The 23,299-nt window shown below is 40.1% G+C and overlaps 1 protein-coding gene across 3 annotated transcripts in view; it reads right to left on the bottom strand.

Moving 5' to 3' along the window:
* Positions 1 to 23,299, bottom strand: part of NEK11 (NIMA related kinase 11) — a 131,826-nt gene that overhangs the window by 96,430 nt on the left and 12,097 nt on the right. For all 3 annotated transcript variants that reach the window (XM_084902130.1, XM_084902131.1, XM_084902129.1), the window contains exon 3: positions 2,983 to 3,148. In XM_084902130.1, coding sequence (XP_084758256.1) covers positions 2,983 to 3,148 — 166 coding nt within the window. The remainder of the gene's footprint in view (positions 1 to 2,982; positions 3,149 to 23,299) is intronic.

Raw genomic sequence — 23,299 nt, forward strand, 5'->3', positions numbered from 1 at the left:
GTAGCAATTAAATAAGGAACTAACCACTTCCATTACTGATTGTTTACTAGGTGCAAAGCACTGATAGCCACTTTTTCAACAGCCATTATTTCAAATCGCTATAAAAACCTAACAGAATATGTGTTGTTACATTATCTTAAAGTCAGGAAAATGTCAAGAATGAAATAACTTGTCAAGGACATGAACCAAGATTTGAACAGAAATCAGTGTGATGCTACTAGTCTTCTAACTGAGAGAAAATAATGACGACATCATGTTAGAAATGTGTGTGCAAATTGATATACAGGTTTCTTTTTTTAATATTTTTTTATTGATTTCAGAGAAGAAGGGAGAGGAAGAGAGAGATAGAAACATCAATGATGAAAGAGAATCACTGATCAGCTGCCTTCTGCACATCCCCAGTTGACGAGCACTACCATGATGTTGATATCATTTTTGTTTAGCTATGTTAATATCATCGAGCGTGAAATAGACAAGTCCAACCCTTCCCACTTTTTGCTCCGATAGTCATATGTTCTCTCTCTCCAGAAGATATGTGATCGCACCTATTCTCCATTTTGTCTCCTAATCTGACACCCAGCTATGGAGATGCCTTATCCTAACCCAAACAGAAAAACCTCAGGCAGCATCTGACAAGCCACTGGTGTAGTACATCGTTAGGTGTACCAGCAACATGAGGTAGGACAAAATACTTTTGACATATATGACTGGTAGAAGTTCCAATATTTTATCCTTTATCATCAGCCTTTGACAGAAATGAGATGGGAAATAGCTGGAAGCAAGTGGTAAAGAATGTGTCAGAAAAAAAAAAAAAGAAATTTCCTGAGTGCTAATTTATCTGTGGCTCACAGCGTGGGTCTGCGATGTAGCATAAAAATGAGTCAGAAAAAGATGAACCCCATATATTGAGAAATGAGATGGTTTATACTATGTATAAAGTGCTGAGTGCCAAAGAGAGAAAATGCTATGAGAGGGGGAGCGAATGGGGAGTGATTTCCAGTCAGGAGATTGTGGGGATCTTTGTAGAGGAGGTGGCATTTCAGCACGGCCTGAGAGGATGGGAGGATTTGAATGTGTGGGGCTACTGGAAGGCCATTCTAAAGGAAATGGCCCATGCACAGACTAAGGGGTGACATTCTGGAAGATGGACAGGGAACAACAAATAGATCCATTACCCCTGAGTGGGGGAGAACAGAGACGCCAATATTGGAAATATTCTGCCACTTTAGTAGTTTTGGAACTATTCCTGCTCAAAGATTTGGTTAGATCTTAACAAGAAGCTGTGAGAGTTCTGTTGTTTGCTTTTCACACTCATAAGATGTGTCCAAAGGGTGGCATGGTGGATGTAGTAGTCTCATGAATGCATTTATATATGTATTAAATTAAATTACAGCCCGGCTGGCATGGTTCAGTGGTGAAGCGTTGACCATGAACCAGCTGGTCACGGTTCGATTCCCAATCAGGGCATGTGCTGGGTTGCAGACTCAATCAGTAAGGGGCGTGAGGAGGCAGCTGATCAATGATACTTTCTCATCATTGATGTTTCTAATTCTCCCGTAATAAATAAATTAATTACAGAAGGGGAAACTTGGGAGTTAAAAAGACCAAGCATTTCAATGGTGATATAGCATTTTCCTGGAGTGCAAGTTTGGCCCTCTGCCCTTTTCAGAATTATTATTTTAGCTCAATAAGAAGAGGATAATGCCAGGCTGTGCTAATTAAGAGCAAATTCGGGTCTGAAGATGAGAAATTCACACACGTCACTCCTCAGGAGCGAAGGAAATGACAGCTGACAGCTCAGCGCTGGAACCTGGAAGCCCCAGAAGCCCCACAGCTGGTCCCAGGCCCCACCAGCTGCTGTCACTATGGCAACGCCCCTCCGCAGGGAGCAACTCGGCCCCTGGAAACCACCAGCATTTAGAAATTAACGCAGACGAACCTGGATTAGATTCTGCACGAGAAAATAATTCTTATAGAAATGTTCTTAAATGTCTAAGGACATACTTGGGACACATGGGTTACATTTAAATATGAATTGTGGATTAGATAGGCGCTTCTCAAAAGTCAGGGTGCTTCAGACTCAGCTGGTGGGCTTGTCAAAACACAGATTGCCAGACCCCACCCCCAGAATTTCTGATTCAGCCTGGCTGGGGTGGTGGAGGCTGAGAACGTGTATTTCTAACCAAGTCCCAAGTGATGCTGATGTGGTCTGGGATCACACTTTTGAGTGAGAGCCACTGATTTTGATCATTGTACTGTAGTTATATAAGAAAATGTCTTTGCTCTTATAAAATACTCATAGCAGTGTTTACGACAAAGGGACATCTGAACTTCCTCCCAAAAGGCTCATGAGAAACAGATAGATGCACAAAGTGAATAAAGAGAATGATAAACCAAATGTGGAAAAAAGATAATAATTGGGAAATTTGAACGAAGGGTATACGTGAGTTCATTGTATTATTCTTAGACCTTGTCTGGTAGATTAAAATTAAAAAAATTAATGCAGGGAAATAAAGTGATAGCTTATCATCTGGATCTGTCCAAGTCAGTAGCAGCCACAAGTTACATGTGGTTATTTAAATTTAAGTTAATTAAAATTAAATAAAATGTAACATCAAGCTCCTCAGTCACACTAGCCATACTTCATCAAGTGCTACAGAGTCATGTGTGACTAGTGACGACTGTACTAAATACGGGACATTTCCATCCTCACAGAAAGTGCCTTTGGACAGTGCTGTTGACAGTGAAATGCAGGGCCAGGGAAGCTCAGTGCGCCAAAAGCAGAGGCAGAGGTGGCAGAATAGTCACGAGCAGTGGGAGTCAGCTGTTTCCCACATAAGCTAGTTTATTCATTGAATGGGGCTAAAGGCAGAAAGTGATTAAATCATAGGCAGGTGGGTCAAAGTGGCTTTGCGTGGATTAGTGACATCTTTTTCTATAAACCAGGTCTTTATTAAAATTTCGAGAAGAGGAGACTCTCACCTCACAGTACTCCGTGATGATGCAGAAATTATCTTGCTCCACAAAGCTGGCGTGGAACTTGACAATGGCTGGGTGGTCCAGTTGGGAAAGGAGCTGGGCCTCCAAATTGGCCTGCACAGTGTCATTTGGATTGAGTTCTCCCACAGAGATTTCCTTCAATACTTTTCTGCAGCCAAAAAAAAAAATTTATATATATAATTTTTTTATATATATATATAAAACACACACAACACATTTAATAGATCGAAACACACAAAACACACACAACACATTTAATAGATCGAAACTAGTGGGGCAGGGCCATCTAATCAATGCGCAGGCTGTGACTACTCGCAGGTCTGTGTCTCTAGGTGGAGCCTGGGCCTGCCTCTCTGTCCTCACCAGGGACATGGCTTCCCCAAGGCCTCGGACCTCCACACCTGTGGCTCCACAGTTTTGCTAAAACAGGGCAGAGAGGGAGCTGATCTTGAGCAACATCACTGAGGTGGCCCTTCCTCTGTCTCTCTAGATAGCTCTATTTCTTTTTGTCTCTTGCATGGTGTCTCTGTTTCTGTCATTTTCTCTTTTTCTCTCTCGTTTGTTTTCATCTGTTTCTGTCTGCTTTTCAATTTCTTTCTCTATCCCTAACTTGGTGTCTCTTTGTCTCTATCTGTCTCTCTATATACATATGAGTATGTTAATATCATGCAATATATACAATGTAATATAATGTCATATAAATACATGTCTCTGTCTCTTATCATTGCTTTATCTCTTTCTCTCTCTTCCTGTGTCTCTCTCTGCCTCTGTGTGTGTGTATGTGTGTGTATAATACACATAATACACACACGCATGCACGCGCGCGCGCACACACACACACACACACACACAACACACTTCTCTCTGTCTTTAAGCCCTAAAATTTCCCAAATCTATTAGTACGACAATATCTGTTTATTTTATTTTTTAAACTACCCTCTGCCTTATTGCTACCCAGACACAGGAGAGAAAAAATATATAAAGACATTGACAGAGGTATTGAGGATCTTGAGCACATATAAGTGGAACAAATACTCATTAAATCTCAAAATTATTAATTTAAAAATTGTGATAACGCAGTGAAGAGTAGACCAAAACATTATCTCTTCCCATCTAAGAAAAAAGAAGCCTGATGAACAAACCAATTATAGTACCCAGAGTGTAAATAAACTAGACTGCTGGGTAGAAGCACTTTAGAACGCCAATTACGTGTGCAGACATACTCCACTGATTATAAGTAGAGCTGTAGCTGTTCATTAAGGCAAATTCAGTAGGACCTGTACTAGGAATCATTCTTCAAACAGTGTTCTTTAAGAGTTATCACTACGCTTATTAATGAAAATGTATTTATATAGACACTCTCTTGATTAAAGGCCCTTTAACCAATTCATAGATTAGCCCGCATCCTCTAGTCTTTCCTAATAAATGCTGAGGGTTGCCTTTGCCGAAGGGATGCCTGGAACTAACAGGTGCTCTGTGGCACGCCCATTTCTGTCCTTCAGCTGAGACCTGTTTGCTTACCAAAGTCACTGTGTTTATCTCAAACTTGTTCATGCCAGTTGTGCTCATTATTGTAAACTTGTGACTAAAATACGACAAACTGATGAAGGACAAGTGTGAAAGTTATCTTTGCTAGAAAAATTAAGTCAATGCTTACTAAAATAACCTGACAAGTTGGAAAAAAAAAAAGTGTGGTTAAATAAGTAATTGACAAGACAATTCTAAAACATTGGTTAAAAAATGTAAAAATCTAATATTCTTTTTGAATGTTCTTCATGATCTTCCCATTCTGAATTCGTCTCCCTCCCCCAAAAGACAACAGCAGCAGGCACTGTTTCCACAACGAGGGGTCCAACTACACTAGAAAGGACGGCTCTTCACAGGCGCTGCCTGGGCACTTACACGCGTCTTTAAGGCTGCAATTTAGGAAATTGGAATATTTGGTCCCCTTTCCCTCATGGTGCTTTCACATTGATTCTGTTAGTTACAGAACACCCTAACAGCCACTACTTAATAATGAAGTAGACCCTAGAAATGCTTGCTTGATAACATATTTTATGGAAAAAAAACTGTTCTATCAAGAATTTGGATAAAAAGGACTTTATGTTGCTTAGCTGGCATGAATCAGTGATTGAGTGTCAACCTGTGAACCAGGAGGTTATGGCTCAATTCCCAGTTGGGGCACATGCCCAGGTTGTGGGGTGTGCAGGAGGCAGCTGATCCATGATTCTCTCTCATCATTGATGTTTCTATCTCTCTCCTCTCCCTTCCTCTCTGAAATCAATATATACATATATATATATTTTTTTTTTAAATAAACCTCCTGTTATTGAGAATGGCAACTCAGTATAGATAGTACAGTTAATATACTATAAGGAGCTTGAAATGGCATGCACAGCTATGTTTTTTGTAACTTCTGAAGACTCTGAAGCAGCAGACAGAGCTCAATGACATCTTCATGGTGCTTCTCCAGTAATTCATGGTGCCCCAGCTGACATGCAGTTGTAAAAGTCACAGTGGTTAAGCATGACAATATAAAGCCTTACACAAACTTGTAATATCCTCTTGCTGGGAAGAAACAAAGGTTATAAAAAGCTTCAAGGTACTTATTTTTCCTTGCAAACATCAAGTTTTGTGCAACAGAGCATGAGATTTTACATATAGTTACCTGAGCCTTGCCTGGCAGCCTGATGATAAAGCATAAAATCTCATTTGCCCCACAGCTTAGCAGATGAAGGTAGGACCATTAAGACAGGTGATATCTGATACAATCATCTCCGGCTGACACGGAGACACTCCTCACCGAAAATGCTGTCACTGAGCTGACAGAGGGAGCTCCCATTGCATATCACTTAATATGAGATCCAATCAGACAAAGAAAGCATGGAAACTCACCAAGTCAAGGACAGCTTGTCACCTGCTCAGGGACGCTCCGCCTGTCACCCATTCCTAAGTGACATGACAGGTATTTATTTTATCAGACTCTTCAACTGTTGGGGAGAAACTTTACGACAGCAGCAAAAACGGCCATCCCGCCAGGCGCCTCATTTTGCATGATTCTTTATTTCTAGAATCTTCAGTGAACTGACAACCCAGGGTCAAACATAGCTAATTTTATTCCCTGAGGATTGGCCCACCTTTTGTACAAATAGAACTGATGATATTTTTGAGATGTTCACCAAAGCTTGTTTTCCCCCCCAAATCTCCTCAGATCCTTTCATATTTTCCCCAATTGAAGCAGCAGCACATGGGAAAAGATGATACCATTAACAGTAGAGAATATGAATCAAATCCCCAGTTTATGATTTTCCAATAGAGAGACCAAGGCCAAAGAGAAAAGACATGGTGGACATCTGATCAATGGGGGAGTGGCCTCCCTGCCCACAGGTGAGAAGGAGACCCCCTGGACCAGATGAAGGGAGGCAAGAAAGATAGGGACTGCTGAAGCCTTGAAAAGAGTCCCTGACCATGGAAAAAAGTTTTCCAGGCAAATGGAAATGAAAAAAAAGCTGGGGTAGCAATACTTATATCTGACAAATTAGATCTCAGAGTGAAGGACATAACAAGAGATAATGAAGGCCACTTCATAATACTAAAGGGAACAATCCAACAAGAAGAAATAATCCTGGTAAATATATATGCACCCAATACAGGAGCACCCAAATACATAAAAAAAAAAAAACTGCTGGAGGACATTAAGGGAGAGATTAATAGCAATACAATCATAGTAGGAGATTTTAATACCCCACTGTCACCCTTGGACAAATCATCAAAACAAAAAATCACCAAAGAAATATCAATCCTAAATGACTCACTAGACCAGATGGAATTAATTGACATCTTCAAAACATTCCACCCCAAAGCCACAGAATATACATTCTTCTCAAGTGCACATGGGACATTCTCAAAGATAGACCACATTTTTGGGACATAAGCAAAGTCTCTTCAAATTCAAGAAGATAGAAATCATATCAAGCATCTTCTCAGATCATAATGGCATAAAACTGGAAATTAACTACAATAAAAATAATCCAAAAAAATCAAACACATGGAGACTAAACAGCATGCTATTAAACAAGGACTGGGTGACCAGAGAAATCAAGGAAGAAATTAAAAACATCATGGCAACAAATGACAATGAAAACACAACAATCCAAAATCTATGGGACACAGCAAAAGCAGTTTTGAGAGGGAAGTTCATATCCTTACAAGCCTATTGCAAAAAACTAGAAAAAAGGCTAACAAGTGATCTAACTCTACAACTAAAAGAGTTAGAAAAAGAGCAACAAGAAAAGCCCAGTGTAAGCAGAAGGAAGGAAATAACAAAAATCAGAGCACAGATAAACGACATAGAGACCAAAGAAACAATACATAAGATCAACAAAACCAAGAGCTGGTTCTTTAAAAGGATAAACAAGATAGATGGACCTCTAGCCAGGCTAACCAAGAAACAAAGAGAGAGGACCCAAATAAACAAAATCAGAAATGAAAGAGGTGAAATAACAACAGACCCCACCGAAATACAACGGATTGTTACAAAATACTACAAACAACTCTATTCCAACAAACTGAACAACCTGGAGGAAATGGACATATTCCTAGAAAAATACAAACTTCCAAAACTCAATCAGGAAGAATCTAAAAATCTCAATAGACCAGTGACTTGGGAAGAAAACTGAAACAGTCATCAAAAAGCTTCCAGCAAACAAAAGCCCAGGGCCAGATGGCTTCACAGGAGAGTTTTACCAAACATTCAAGGAAGAACTAAAACCTATCCTCCTCAGACTATTCCAAAAAATACAAGAGGAAGGAACACTTCCAAACTTCTTCTATGAAGCCAGCATCACCCTAATACCAAAACCAGATAAAGACAACTCAATGAAAGAGAATTACAGGCCAATATCTCTCATGAACATAGATGCCAAAATCCTCAACAAAATTCTAGCAAATCGACTCCAGAAGAACATCACAAAGATCATACACCATGACCAAGTAGGATTTATTCCAGGAATGCAAGCATGGTACAATATCCGCAAATCAATAAACGTGATACATCACATAAACAAATTGAAAGATAAAAATCATATAGTCATATCAATTGATGCAGAAAAAGCATTTGATAAAATCCAACACCCTTTCCTGATAAAAACTCTTAACAAGGTGGGAGTACAAGGATCATACCTCAACATAATAAAAGCTACATATGATAAACCCACAACCAACATTATACTCAATGGGCAAAAACTAAAACCATTCCCTCTACGAACAGGAACAAGACAGGGATGCCCACTCTCACCACTCCTGTTTGACATAGTACTGGAAGTACTAGCCATTGCAATTAGACAAGAGGAGGAAATAAAAGGCATCCAAATTGGAAAAGAAGAAGTAAAGTTATCCTTATTTGCAGATGACATGATATTGTACATAAAAAACCCAAAAGACTCCATTAAAAAAACTAATTGACTTAATAAATGAATTTGGCAATGTAGCAGGATACAAAATTAATGCCAAGAAATCCATGGCATTTCTATACACCAACAGTGAAACTACAGAAACAGAGGCTAAAAAAGCAATTCCATTTACCATCGCACCAAAAAAATTAAGATACCTAGGAATAAATTCAACTAAGGAAGTAAAGGACCTATTTGCAGAAAACTACACAACACTGAAAAAAGAGATAGAGAAAGATGTAAGGAGATGGAAGAACATACCATGTTCATGGATTGGTAGAATCAACATCATCAAAATGTCCATACTTCCTAAAGCAATCTATAGGTTCAATGCACTCCCCATTAAAATACCAACGGCATATTTCACTGACCTAGAAAGAACTCTCCAAAAGTTCATTTGGAACAATAAAAGACCCCGAATAGCCACAGCAATCCTGAGAAAGAAGAGTAAAGTAGGAGGGATCTCAATACCAGATTTCAAACTATATTACAAAGCCACTGTTCTCAAAACAGTCTGGTACTGGCACAAGAACAGACATATATTGAATAGATTAATGGAATAGAATCGAGAACCCAGATATCAACCCAAATCAATATGCTCAATTAATATTTGACAAAGGAGGCACGAATATACAATGGAGTCAAGACAGTTTCTTCAATAAATGGTGTTGGGAAATTTGGACAGACACATGCAAAAGAATGAAACTAGATCACCAACTTACACCATTCACAAAAATAAACTCAAAATGGATACAGGACTTAAACATCAGACGGGAAACCATAAAAATACTAGAAGCATCCACAGGCAGCAAAATCTCAGACATATGCCAAAAGAACTTCTTCACTGATACTGCCCCTAGGGCAATGGAAGCTAAAGAGAAAATAAACAAATGGGACTACATCAAAATAAAAAGCTTTTTTACGGCAAAAGAAACCATCAACAAAACAACAAGAAAGCCCACGGTGTGGGAGAACATATTTGCAAATAATACCACTGATAAAGGTTTAATCTCCAACATTTACAGACAGCTTATACAACTAAATAAAAGGAAGATGAATGATCCAATTAAAAAATGGGCAATGGACCTAAATAGAATATTTTGAAAATAAGACAGAAGGAAGGCCAAAAGGCACATGAAAACATGCTCAAAGTCACTAATTGTCCGAGAGGTGCAAATCAAAACAACAATGCGGTACCATCTCACTCCTGTCAGAATGGCCAACATCAACAAATCAACAAACGACAAGTGTTGGCGAGGTTGTGGAGAAAAAGGAACCCTCGTGCACTGCTGGTGGGAATGCAGACTGATGCAACCACTGTGGAGAACAGTGTGGAGTTTCCTCAAAAAACTGAAAATGGAACTCCCATTTGACCCAGTAATCCCACTTCTAGGAATATATCCCAAGAAACTAGAAACACCAATCAGAAAGGATATATGCACCCCTATGTTCATAGCAGCACAATCTACAATAGCCAGAATTTGGAAACAGCCTAGGTGCCCGTCAGCAGATGATTGGATCCAAAAACCATGGTACATCTACACAATGGAATACTATGCTGCCATAAAAAAAAGAAGGAATTCTCATCATCTGCAGCAACCTGGATGGAATTGGAGAACATCATGCTGAGTGAAATAAGCCAATCAATGAAAGAGAAACACCACATGACCTCACTCATTTGTGGATGATAAAGAACATTATAAATTGATGAACCAAGAGACAGATATAGAGACAGTAAAGCAACAGGCAGACTGTTAAATTACAGTGGGGAGGGGAGGAAGATCTGGGGGAGATAATAGATCAACCGAAGGACTTGTGTACATGCATATAAGTACAACCAATGGACATAAAACTCTGGGGAGGGAGGGTATGTATGGGAGGAAGGGAGGGGGGCAAAAAAAAAATCAATAAAATATATTTTAAAAAAAGAAAAAGAAAAAAAGAAAAGAGTCCCTGACCTCTAGGCAAGGTCCAGAGAGCAGGAGAGGAGTAGAACTCCAAGATGGGGAAGGGGGCCTAAGGGCAGAACTATGCTCTTTCCAAAGCAGCCAAAGAAAATAGCAGGACCCTCACATTTCCTAGGGTTCAGAAGGGGCAGGTGTGAAAAAAGTATTCAAGGGGAAAATAAGCTGGTGGGCCTAAAAGAGCTTGAGAATCTCCAGTGAGGACTACAGAAAGTGGCAGAAAGATAGTCCACACAGCCACAACTATCTCAGTGAGAGCCGGTCAGCTGGTGAGGCCGGAAGACTTCCCAGTTAGTCTAGAGATACCTAGCCACAGTCCCTTCCCTTGTGATTTCACCATCAACAATCAAGCATTGCAAGTACTAGTACAGTTAAATACCTACTATGTGTCTATGGAGGAGCGGGCTCTGAGGATTCGTGGTCCCTGCCCTTGTGTCTCCTGGGGAAGGCAGATATTAAGCAGGTAAGTATGCACAGGTGTGTGTGTGTATTTTAAAAAACTTCAGATCGAGACAAATGCTATAAAGTTAGGGTAAATGATGACATCCTGATTTAAGATGCTCTGAGTCTCTAAAGTGATCACAGCTATTGTATCCACTGAGGGCAATGTCACAGGAAACAGATTTCAATCTCAGCTTAAATGAGAGTAAATTTTTTTTTGCTTATTTGACTTTGTTTTGATTCAGCATTCATCTGTTTGACAGAAAGATAATTAAATCTGCTCAGGACTTTTAAGATAGTTTTCATCCATCTAGCAAGGCAGCAATTATTTTTAATGAATTCTTTCTCAAATGGTAAAATCTCATTTTTTTCTAATTTACAACAAAATATAATTTCTGTATAGAAATTTTTGAAAACAAAACATATGGAAATTATTACCTACCATTTATCATAGAGATAATCAACATTAGTATTTCTCTATATTTCCATCTTTTTCCTAGACATTTTTTTTTAACAGTAGAGGCCAAACAAGTTTACACAATTTGCCTGCTGCTGTATTCACAAGATGTTATCATAGCTGACATCCGTCATTTGTGACTGCCAGTATTTTTAGATAATATCCCTACAATTGTAATAGATCCCTGGATTGTGGACCCTATCTTTCCCAGATAGATAAAAACAAACAGACAACAAACAAAACCTACCTCTCCCACCTCCCTTGCATTGTGGTGTCAGTATCTAACCTGGGTTCCGTCAGTCAGCTACACCCATCCAAGACTTTGCCTTGGGTGTGAGTTGTGTGAAGAAACGGGAGACATGGGAGACACGGGGCCTCCCATTCACTCACACAGGTGTCATCAGAAACAGTATGCCCTTGGGGCAGAGGCAGCAGGTCACTTCAGTGGGGTGGTTCTGGCTGATGTTTCTGGAAACTGAGCTGTCAGCCTACCCCACTGCCACTGTATGTTATCTGTATCCTGCCTGAACCATGCAGAGGGTGGCTGCTCTTACCTGCAGCTGGGAGCCCTGACCAAGGCAGTTCTGTATGACATAGTATATTCTATGTGTTAACATGAATCACTGTTAACACTTTGGGGTAATGAAAACTGAACTCCAATTAATCTCATTAGGTTATTTATTTATTTATTTATTTAAGTCTTAAAATTTAAGCTCTTCTAAGGGATTTTAGGCCATGGTATTTATCATTTACAGTAGGAATATCATGAGTGGAAGCATCCTTTTGAAAGTTATTTTATCCCCTTTAATATGACGTGTAACTTTAAAATATAAAGGGCATGAAAAAATGTAATGTCAGAGAGTGATATGTATTCAAAAAGTGGCACACTGATTAAAAAAAAAAAAGGAAAGGTCAATTACCAACAAGACAAAAATAAAAAGTGTTGGGAGAGGATGTGGGAAAAAAAGGAGCCCTATAGACTATGGGTGGGACTATAAATTGTTAGCAACTATGGAAAATAAAATAGAGTTTCCTAAAAAAAAAAAAAAAAAAAATTAAAAGTGGAGCTACCATTTGACCTAGCAATCCCTCTTCAGGGTATCTACTCTAAAAAAATTGAAGCCGAAGCCGGTTTGGCTCAGTGGTAGAGCGTCGTTCTGCGGACTGAAAGGTACCAGGTTCAATTTCGGTCAGGGGCATGTACATTGGTTGCGGGCACATCCCCGGTAGGGGGTGTGCAAAAGGCAGCTGGTCGATGTTTCTCTCTCATCGACGTTTCTAGCTCTCTATCTCTCTCCCTTCCTCTCTGTAAAAAATCAATAAAATATATTTTTTTTAAAATTGAAAACATTTATTCATAAAAATATATGTATCCCTAAGTTCATTTTTGAAATTTTTGAAAACAAAACATATGGAAATTATTACCTACCATTTATGGCCAACATTATTCATAGCCAAGACATGGAAACAACATTATTCATAGCCAAGACATGGAAACAACACAAGTGTTCTTTAATAGATGTTGGATAAAGAAGGTATGGTATATGTAGACAATGGAATACTACTCAGTCATAAGAAAAGATAAAATACTGCCATTTGCAACAATGGATGAATCTTGAGTGTATCATGCTAAGAGAAATAAATCAGACAGAAAAGGACAGGAAACATGATTTCATTCCTATGTGGGATATAAAACATAAGGCAACAAATGAAAAAAAACAAAACAACAACAAAAAACTCATTGACATAAACAACAGTATGGTGGTTATCAGAGGGTGGGAGGGACACTGAAGAAGGCAAAGGGGTTAAAAAATGGTGATAGGAGATTAAACCAGGTTATAATCACACAATGCAATATACAGATGATATAATATTGTACACCAACCTGCTGGAGTATAGGGGCCCTCGTGGTCAGAGAGAGGCCTCAGGCACAATTAATTGCAGGTGCTGGCAGTTGGGGGCTGGGCCGATGGATAGGAAACATTAATAGCCCAGGGGATACAGGAAGGGCACCCCACCATCTTCCATAGGGATAAACATAAAGAACATTTCCTCCATGTTAAATTCTGGTCTATTTTATCAATACTCCTGAAGACAGCTAGGATATTCCTGCAGTTGGCTAGACAAAATAAAGTGTCTTGAATACTGAATTATGAAACTGCAAACTAATTATAACCTACAGATAAATTCCATTTCCTAAACTTTTCAAAACTGAGTTAGTTCACGAACATATTAGCAGCATATAGGAGTATTACATACAGATAATGAGCAAAGAATAAATAGGTAATAATAATTAATAATAAAGATAATAAACAAAGAACAAGAGTATGAGTATTTCAGACATTTCTGTTTGGCAAATATGCTATTCTTGGCTCCTGACTAGATTATATTTTCAGTTGTGGTGTCAAATCCCATGCAGTGTTTCTCTGCTGGAACCATAACAAATTATACAAGCTGCCGTTTCCTCTCCTAAGTAACAGAAGAGAGGAAGCAACGAGCTCAGCAGCAGGAGGTTTGAAGACAAATACTGCCTACATTTTGAGATTGTCTTAGGTACTATAACTCTGCAGGTATGACTTTATGTATGTATGGGCCAGTTTTTAATAAGTTCAATCATGCAAAACTCATTTGATTCAAAAATTGTTAAATAACTGGGTAATAATATGCCTTAAAAACAAAAATAAAAACTGGTAACATACGACTTATTGAAACAAATCATTCATTCATTCTATCAGACTTTGAAAGGTACTGAGCTGAGAGCAAACAAAGACCCTGTTTCACATCAGCAAGAAAATTAAGGAGCATGACCGTGTCAATAAGGATATGAAAGAATAATTCACCCTAGATAATCGGGTTAGCTTTTGTTACGACTATTATATGCTCCAATTTTACAATGCGTGTTAGGTTAATATTCAGAATGCAGTACTCTAATACAGAATTCTTGTCAGGGTTTCATTTTGAGCATTACAGAAAAACACCACAACTGTGGCTTTCAATGGGAAAGCCAGATGTGATGCAAAGCCCACCATGAAATCAAGATACAGAGACAAATTGAGTTTTAAGAAGCAACAAAAACTAATTAGAGCTCTATTTCCTTCACTACGTAAAACTGACCAAGGACAAGTCCAGTTTAAAATAAAATTAAATTATGATCCAGGCAAGAAGAAGGTTGGTGCTCCAAAAATAAAATGAAAAAAGAATCTAGGTTGTTAGTGAAATAAAGTGCCCTAATCTGATTGATAGCAAGTAGATACTGGTTGGCCTCAGCTAACATTCAGACAAACAAAGCAGCAAAAAATTTATATTTCTAAATTCCAGTCTCTAATTCATCATCATGGTAACTGTAATATATGGACTTGTGCTAAATTTCTCTCTTTTATTTAACTACAGCATAAAGCAGGTTGCCATTTTATTTAATTTTTGAGATGGAAAGGAAGGAAAATAAAGCTTTATATATGAGCATACTTCCATTAAATGGTTTAAGCAACTGATTCTGGGTCTTATATTTCTGCTTAGTGCTTATACAAAAAAAAAAAAAAAAGCATCAGAAAGCCAAGGCTTAAGCGACTAACAGAGCTCAAATTAGAACCTACTACTAAGAAGGATCTAGTTTCCCTGAATGAGAGCTTTGGATTCAGGCATTGATTTGTAACCTACAAAAAGTTACCGGCAACTAAGAAGAGCTTCGATACAGGGGGACCAGTGGCTAGCCCGTCTCTCATTACACAGGCTTCATTTTCCGGAGTCAGGAGGGCAATGGGGAACCTGGCTGACTAAGCGCTTCAGAACCTCTGTGTGTGCTGCATCTCCCAGAGGGGGCTGTGCAGAGTCCGCCCTGCCTGCCCAAGGAGTCCCCGAGGAGACCCACTCCTCAGGTCCTCACCCTGAGCCCAGGACACCAAACAAGGCCATGAGCACAGCTCTCCACCAGCGCTGTTTCTAGAGACTCTGGGACTTACTTGAGGATGAATCAGAGTGTTGTCATGTTCAAACAATGAAAGGAAAAAGAACTGTCAGAGTCATCAAGCGTGATCTCTGAAGAAGCCTCCGAGAGAGGAAACAGGGTGGTAAGAGCAGCGCTTCTCAGGTTTTGCTGTGCCTGTGAGTCATCGGGGGATCTGCTCCAGGACAGGCTGGCAGGGGCCGAGGTGCCCATCTCCGACAAGGTCACTGGTGATGCCCGAAGCTGCTGGCCCGGGAGCACACTGTGAGCCAGCGGGTCCTAGCAGGTAGGCTCCAGAAGACTGCCATCACTGAGAGAGTTGATGGGCCCAGAGTTTTCGGGAAGCTTGGGGGACGGTGGGTGTGAAGAGCAGCCCGAGAGAGAGGGCATGTGTCCAGACAGCGTGAGATATTATTTGACAACAAAGGCTTCGAACCACTGATAGTCCAGGCCACCCCCCCCGCCCCGCCTCACTTGACAGATGAGGACACTGGAACCCAGAGAGGCTATGAGACTTGGCCACGGCCCCTCCTAAGAATATTTCACAGCCAACCGACAGGACCCCCAAACTCCAGTGCGTTTTAAAGCACCGTTAGGAAAATGGCCCTTCCAGTTCGGACCCATGCGCTAAAAACTGTGGTTTGTCTTGGTTTCCTCTTGCTCTGTTCCTAGGAGTGATAAGGTGCAACTGCCACTGACCCTTCAAATATGCCTTGTTACACAATTTATGACTCCTGTGTATTTATACTCTGCCCCATTCCACAGAGGATCTGACATAACTTGTATAATAAAATTAAAAAATGAGACCAGCAGTCTGGGAAGCAGGGAAAAGCAGATGCTCATATGCGGCCAAAAATGGCTGTTACAGTTGAGCTTCAGATTGAATTCCAAACTTCGTGGAATGTAGTATTACTACTGCTGCTGCTGCTGTTATTTATGATCATGCCATAGATGTAATTTTTGCCTATCATAAGAGAGAATTTCAACCTCTGATCCTTCAGGACATAAATTGCCTTTCATTTTAATCACACAGCAGTAGTGCTTTCCTCAAAAAGCCCATTAGTGATTATTTTAAATAGAACTCTTTCAGAAATAGGATTCTAATGTACATATGGGATGAGACGCCTTGATGTCTAATTTAGGCAAAGTTTCTTAACTCTTACCTTACTACAGTTTCTAATTTCAGAGCACCTGAACTGTACAAGACATTCTTCCTGTCTGAGACACAGCCTCTGCCTTCAGGGGGTTGCACTTCAGTGGGATGGCAGAGACAAATAATTACAAACTATAAGAAAGCAGCAGGATATTCTTTCATTTATTAAAAGGCTTTGAACAAAGGCTTCAAATCACTGATGGGATTGATTCCAGTGGCATTACAAGAAGGAGCATCTGGCCAATCACATGAAAAAAAAAAAAAAAAAAAAAAAAAAAAAAAAAAAAAAAAGAGAGAGAGAGAGAGTCAAAGGTCAATCACATAAAAACATCCAACCACTAAAATAAAATATTGGGGTTAATTGTGACAACAGCAGATGCCATATAAAAAACAGTTATTTGTCACCAGGCACTGTGCTAAGACACCCTGAAATGAGGAAGGTGAGATAAGACACTCTTGGAATGAAGAAACTGTGCCTTTAAGTGAGGCTCAGACCCTCACTTAAAGGCACAAAGTCAATAGAGTAGGAAACCACATGAGGTAATAAAACTGAGACCCCATTTCTGAATCCTGGGAACCTCACCTCTATGGGATCCTGCCTTCTGTGTTCACAAAGTCGGACCTAAGTGAGCTGCACACTGAAACACAGTCTGTACACCAAGGGCGATAATATGAATAATAGGGAGGAAAAGCACATGTTTCAATTTTCATGAAGAGTGTCTTTCAGAAATCGTAGAGCAATTCTGACATGAATCTGTGGCAAAGTTGAAGACTGTGTGCATTTAGAACACAAGGCGGAGGCCAGCAGGGGCTCGCCTGGGCTATGGAGAACAAGGCTCACTAAATTAACCTCACTTCTTTCTGTGAGAGGGTCATTTGATTGGTAGATCAGAGAAAAGTAATTAGTCCTGGTATCTCAAGATTTCAGTCTGTCTGATAAATTCATGTTAACAGATGTCCACGAGAAGAGTCTTGTGATAGCCAAACCCCTTTTTTTAAAAATATATTTCTTTATTGATTTCAGAGAGTAAGGGAGAGGGACAAAGAGATGGAAACATCAATGATGAGAGAATCATTGATCAGCTGCCTCCTGCATGCCCCCTACTGGGGATCGAGCCCACAACCCAAACATGTGCCCTTGGCCAGAATCGAACCTGGGACTCTTCAGTCTGCAGGCCGACACTCTATCCACTGAGCCAAACAGGCTAGGGCCTTCTGATAGCCTTTTAACATAGGGAGATGCGATCTTCACATGGATTGGATTCACGGCTGGTTGAACAAGTGGCCAAACAGGCTAGCGTCTTGGGTCTCAGGCCACTTTGCAGATGTTCCCTCTTGTAATGCCACTGGAATCCATCCCTAATGATATCTTCACCAACATGTTATTAATGACTTGGGTGAAGATCCAAAAAGACATATTTACCAAGTTTGTAGAAGACACAAAGCCAGGCCACATAATCAATAGACATAGTCAAAGTGATTGAAGAAGCTGAAATGTGAGCTGGAAACCACCCAGGTTGAATTCTGCAAGGATAAACCTGGAGTTTTATAGTTACAGCTGGGAAAATAAAATCTCTAAAATGAGGGAAATCCACTTAAGAGTAGAATGGCTGATCTATAAAAACTGTGAAAGTGTGTGGGAATAAGACTTGTTGCCCCCCAAAATTCAAGATGAGACCACAATATGATGTGACTGTTAAAAGAGCTCCTGAGACTTCAAGCTGATTTTGAAAGGTCTGAAAGGTTTTAGTATTAATACACTTGGTTCCATTATACCCCTTGTGTTCAGGCCTGGAAGCCTCATTTCAAGGGAAATAATGTCACAGAAGTTATCCAAGGAATGATGATTAAGATTTTCATAAGTCTTAAAATCAGGTTACCCAAGGAATAGAGAAAAGAAAGGTACAGAAAGTATATTTTGAGCAATAACTTATGAAAATGTGCTAGAAATGCTTCCTGTGGCATTCATTGAATACTTAAACCCATATAAAAAGTTATTTTCTCCACTTTACAAGTGAGAAAACTGAAACTGATAGTTTAAGTAATTGTGTGAAGTAAATGGAGAAATTTATATATGAATGCACAAGAGTTTGACAGAATGTCCTTTTGCTAATGCCTCGCTCCTAAGTTATCCTGGGAGACCCTGTCTGCAAGGGCTGGGGTGGGGGCAGCTACCCACTTCCAACAACTCCTATCCCAACACCGGGGTACCTATTCATCACAGTGTGAAGTCTCTCCAGCAGAGAAAGGCACACAACGAGAGAGCCAGAGAGAACCAGCCAGGGATTTCACAAGCATCTCTACTGACCGGAAGGCAGAGAAATGAAGTTAAAGCCCTCATGGGAAAGCCTGGGTGCCATTTCTCCCCACCCACATTACCCTTATTTCCCTGGAAAACAGCTCCAACTCTCCAGATAAAGGACTGAATAACCATACTTAGGTCTCTCTGCTCTAGTGCCCACACATGGACATCTATGCAAATGAAAACGTATCCCTGTGCTACTGAGAAAAACAAGAGCTTTAGGAATGGGGTTTGCTCCACAAGTCCTTCCAAGTTCTTTCATCTGAGTTGTTTTTGTCACCCAACTGACTCTTTACTACTATTTTCATACCAAACACAATATGAACTATGGACTAGCATTTATCAGACAGATACTTTCCGCTTTCTTTTTGTTTTATTCTTTCCATAGCATGTAATCATACTTTAGTACCTTATAAAATATTAGTCATTGCCTTTCTCCACAGCCCCATCAGAAAGGCCCTCCGCCCTGAGAACAGTTTGTTGATGTATCCCACGCCAAACCAGCAACTGAGTTAATACATTGACCAAAGACTGAATGAAGACATTCCCAATGAAGGTTATTAAAGATAAATACTGCTTCCTACTTAATGACAGAATGACTCTGCTGCATTAGGCACTTGGCTGATACAAACTAGGTCATTTATTTCTTCCTGCAGGACCTGAAAGGTGAATCTTCACATAAAAAGAGTGACCCCTTCTCCGCCTGGGAACAGGGAGACAACATGGCTCTCCTGTCCCCAGGGGCTGCCATGGCCTGGCCGGTTTACTAAAGCGTCAGCCCTGCCTGGGGCTGGGCTTTCTGCTATAATACATCTGGAAAGAGAGGCAAAGTAAGTTCAGCTTTGGAGTGAGGAAGAGGGAGGGACAGAGAACAAAAGCTGGCCCACTGCACCTCTGCTGGTTTCACATAGGAGGGGACACCCATCAATCTAAGTTACAAAGCCCATGTCCTCCGAGTGGGCCCGTATGTCCTTCACTGGAGGAACCTCCTCTCCCTGCAGCTCCTCCAGGTTTCTCTTCTGCATCAGGGCTTATCACTAACGTGGCCAAAACGGCCTTCAGCTCAGGGCTGCAGATTCAGGGAGGGCTTCAAATATGGACTTCTGACAAGAGCTCCAAGCCAGGTGAGCTACCCTCTGTCTCAGGGACCCAACAACAGCTCCGACAGGTGCTCTCTACAAGACTTTCAATGTAATCCCCATTTCCGGGCCACCCCAACAGCAATACACTAGGAATTAAATGTTATAATAATTCTATAATTACCTTTTAGTATAGTCACATAACATTGGGGGGTTTGTTTTTCTTTTTTGGTGTTAATTTTTTGTGGTTAAATTTAAATTTTAAATATACCCCATTTTCTTGCTGCCCTGTTTTAGAAAGTCTTTAATAGACTTTAAAAGAAGGGAGTGGCTTAGATGTGTCTCAACATCTAAGAGACCCTGATCTCTCTCACCCTATTGGCCCTCATAATGGAGCTATTTGCATTCACATCCTACTTTTGGCATAAATGCCAGATCCTGGAAGACAATGGCTGTAGCTGCTTCCTCTCTTTGGCAGCCACGAGCTACAGGCTGGTTGAACAAAACTGCACTTTGCCATTCTCACGGACAGTGAAGAGTTAAGTTTGGATAGATAAATTGTGGCTTTTTCTTTTCAGATAGAGCACATATATATTTTTGTATACACATAAACCAGTAAATGTGCATCTAATACATAAGAAACACCAAAACGATTTCATGCCAGTTAAAATAGTCTGTGAAGATAAAAAAAAAAAAATTTCCCAAGTTTATTTCTCTGCTGACTTGTGCTTTACCAAGGAAGAAATTAAAAGTATGATAATGATCTTTTTTTTTTTTTTTTACCTCTTATTCATTTAACCAATAATATGGAAATATTGGGAGACTAATTAAATGAAGATGATATTATGGGCCCTGAATTAATACTGCCAGTGGAAATACAGCCGCAGCTTAGTAGTTGATCTACATGTTACATTACCACCATCTGCTGTTCATAACCGTGACTTTTAAATAGTGACTTTCATTCTAATTCCCCTTACTGAATCTTTTGTAAATGTAAATAACACCTATGCTTACGACCACTAATTTCAACATGGTGTTCAGGGGTGTCCAGCAGGGTTAGCATTGCCTAAGTTGGGCTCCTCGGCACACTGGTACTACAATAATAAGGAGGGCCCAAAAAGAGGGGAGATCAGTAGTTGAACAAATTTGAAGAATCACAATTTATCCCAGTAAATTTAAGGCTCTGAAGAGTCCCTCAGCAAAAAATTAATTAATTAAATAGTTAATTAATTAAAAAAATAAAATAAAAAATAGTGGGATGCAATTGTGGAAAACAAGTGTTTTCTAAACTTGTTTAATCATGGAGCCTCCCCCCTCCCCTCTTTTCCCCTCACATATCCTCAATGAGGATATTTTTTCACTGATTTTAGAGAGAAGGGATGGGAGAGAGAGAAACATTGATATGATAGGGAAACATCTACAGATTGCCTCCAGCATACAGGGATGGAACTTCAGACCCTTTGGTGCACCTGATGATACTCTAGCCAACTGGCCAAGGCTGGAACTCCTTTTTATACAGAACACCCATTAACATGTTCAAAGGCAACAGCATTCAGTGCTCTAGTGCTTAAGGTAAAAGGACACTGAGCCTATCCCAAAAATCAGCTGTAAATGTTTCATTATATAAAATGCCTGCAAGCAATCTAGACAAATTTACAGCGTGGTTTTGCTCATAAATACTTAGTCACCAGGTTTACACGTTTTCTTATATCACCTTCAGGAAAACAGGGGGGCAAAGGATCACAGTCGTCACTAATCCTTCACAGAAAAGTTATTTCAGAAAGTGAAAACTCATCCCATCACTAGGCCTCAATAACTAGTGCTCCTCAAAAATTCCCAGAAAAATACACCTAAGAGCAAAGAGGTGCAAACTCCTATGCCTGGAATGGGACTGTCAAAAGCAGGACATGTCTCTGACATCTCGTGCTTTATTTTAAAAAGTCACACAAGAAATAGTGACGTTTGTGAAATGACAGATGTTTAGGGTTATTCACTGCAGCAGCATTTTTAATAACAAAAGAATAAAAACAACCCAAAAGCACATCGACAGGAAAGTGGGTAAATTATACTATGGCCATACAATGGAATGTACTATGCAGCTTAAAACCAAGAATGGAGATAATCTCTCTATACTAACACAGAAAGATCTCCAAGATACTTTTGTATATGAAAAAAAAAAAAGCATGAAACCTAAATATGTAATGTGCTGGTTTTTATCAGAAGGGGCAAAAATAAGAATCTATATTCCAGAGTTGCTTTCTACACTAATAAAACAGAAAGATGCAAATTGACCATATCTTTGCAATGCTCACCAGCCAATCAGGAGTGAATATGCAAATTAATCTAACAAAGACACCAGGCCATGGCAAGGACACAGGCATTCCACACAGTCCCAGCCACTCTGGGCCTCTGGGTAGTGTGGAAAGGTGGAAAGGCGGCTCTGGACCAGAGCAAAGGCAGAAAGGCAGCTCCAGCCAGAGTTGGCAGGCAGGGGGAGGAAGGCTCATTCTTGCACTAGCCTCTGGTATATACATAAAGCAACTCTGGAAGGATCCATAGGAAACTCTTAAAAATTGGTCATCTTTTGGGAAGAAGGGGTCAAGAATGAGAGGAGACTTAAACAGTATACCTCTTTATGTATTTTTAAGCCATATAAATGTGTAATATTAAAATATTAAAAAATAAAAATTATGCAGAATTTTCACTCCATTCATGACATATTTACATTTATCTTCAAAAATATTTTAAATTACCCGTCTGTTTTCACAACAGTAAAACTACATTTAAACTCCTGCGTGGTGGGTCATCTGGGACATCATATGTTGTCCCAAGTATGGGTTTAGGCAATTTAAAACTTGCTTGAACATTTAGCCTTTATTCCTTTTAGAGAACCAACACCAACACAAAAATATCTATAACCTCTACTTAAAAATGCTTGCTCAACAGTTTGGAATTTTTACCTACAGGCTAGAGTTTTTAAAACATGGCAAGGCTGCCCTGGTCAGTTGATTGGGTGTCATCCTACGCACGGATAGGTTGCCTATTTGATTCTGGTCAGGGCACAGATACTGGGTTGCAGCTCAATCCCCAGTAGGGGCATCTAGGAGGCAGCTAATTATGTTTCTTTCTCCTTCTTCCTCTCTCTAAAAAAATCAATAAAAAATATATCCTCCTGTATAATAAAGATGTAATATGCAAATTAACCCACACAACCTCACAAGATCGCTGTTTATGACCAGGCCAGCAGGAAGGTTAGTGAGGGACAATCAAATGACTTAACGAGCAGGCTGTGTGGGGCAACCAGGCTGGCAGCGGGGCTGTAAGGGGTGACCAGGCCAGCAGGGGGGGCAGTTGGGGCAACCAGGCTAGCAGGAGTGCAATTGGGGATGATTAGGCTGGCAGGGGGGCAGTGAGGGGTGACTAGGATGGCAGGGAGGCAGTTGGGGGCGACCAGGCCAGCAGAGGGGGCAGTTAGGGGTAACAGGCAGGCAGGCAGGTGAGCGATTAGGA

The sequence above is a fragment of the Pipistrellus hanaki genome, assembly GCF_964339955.1.
Source record: "Pipistrellus hanaki genome assembly, chromosome: 13".
NCBI classification, from domain to species: Eukaryota; Metazoa; Chordata; class Mammalia; order Chiroptera; family Vespertilionidae; genus Pipistrellus; species Pipistrellus hanaki.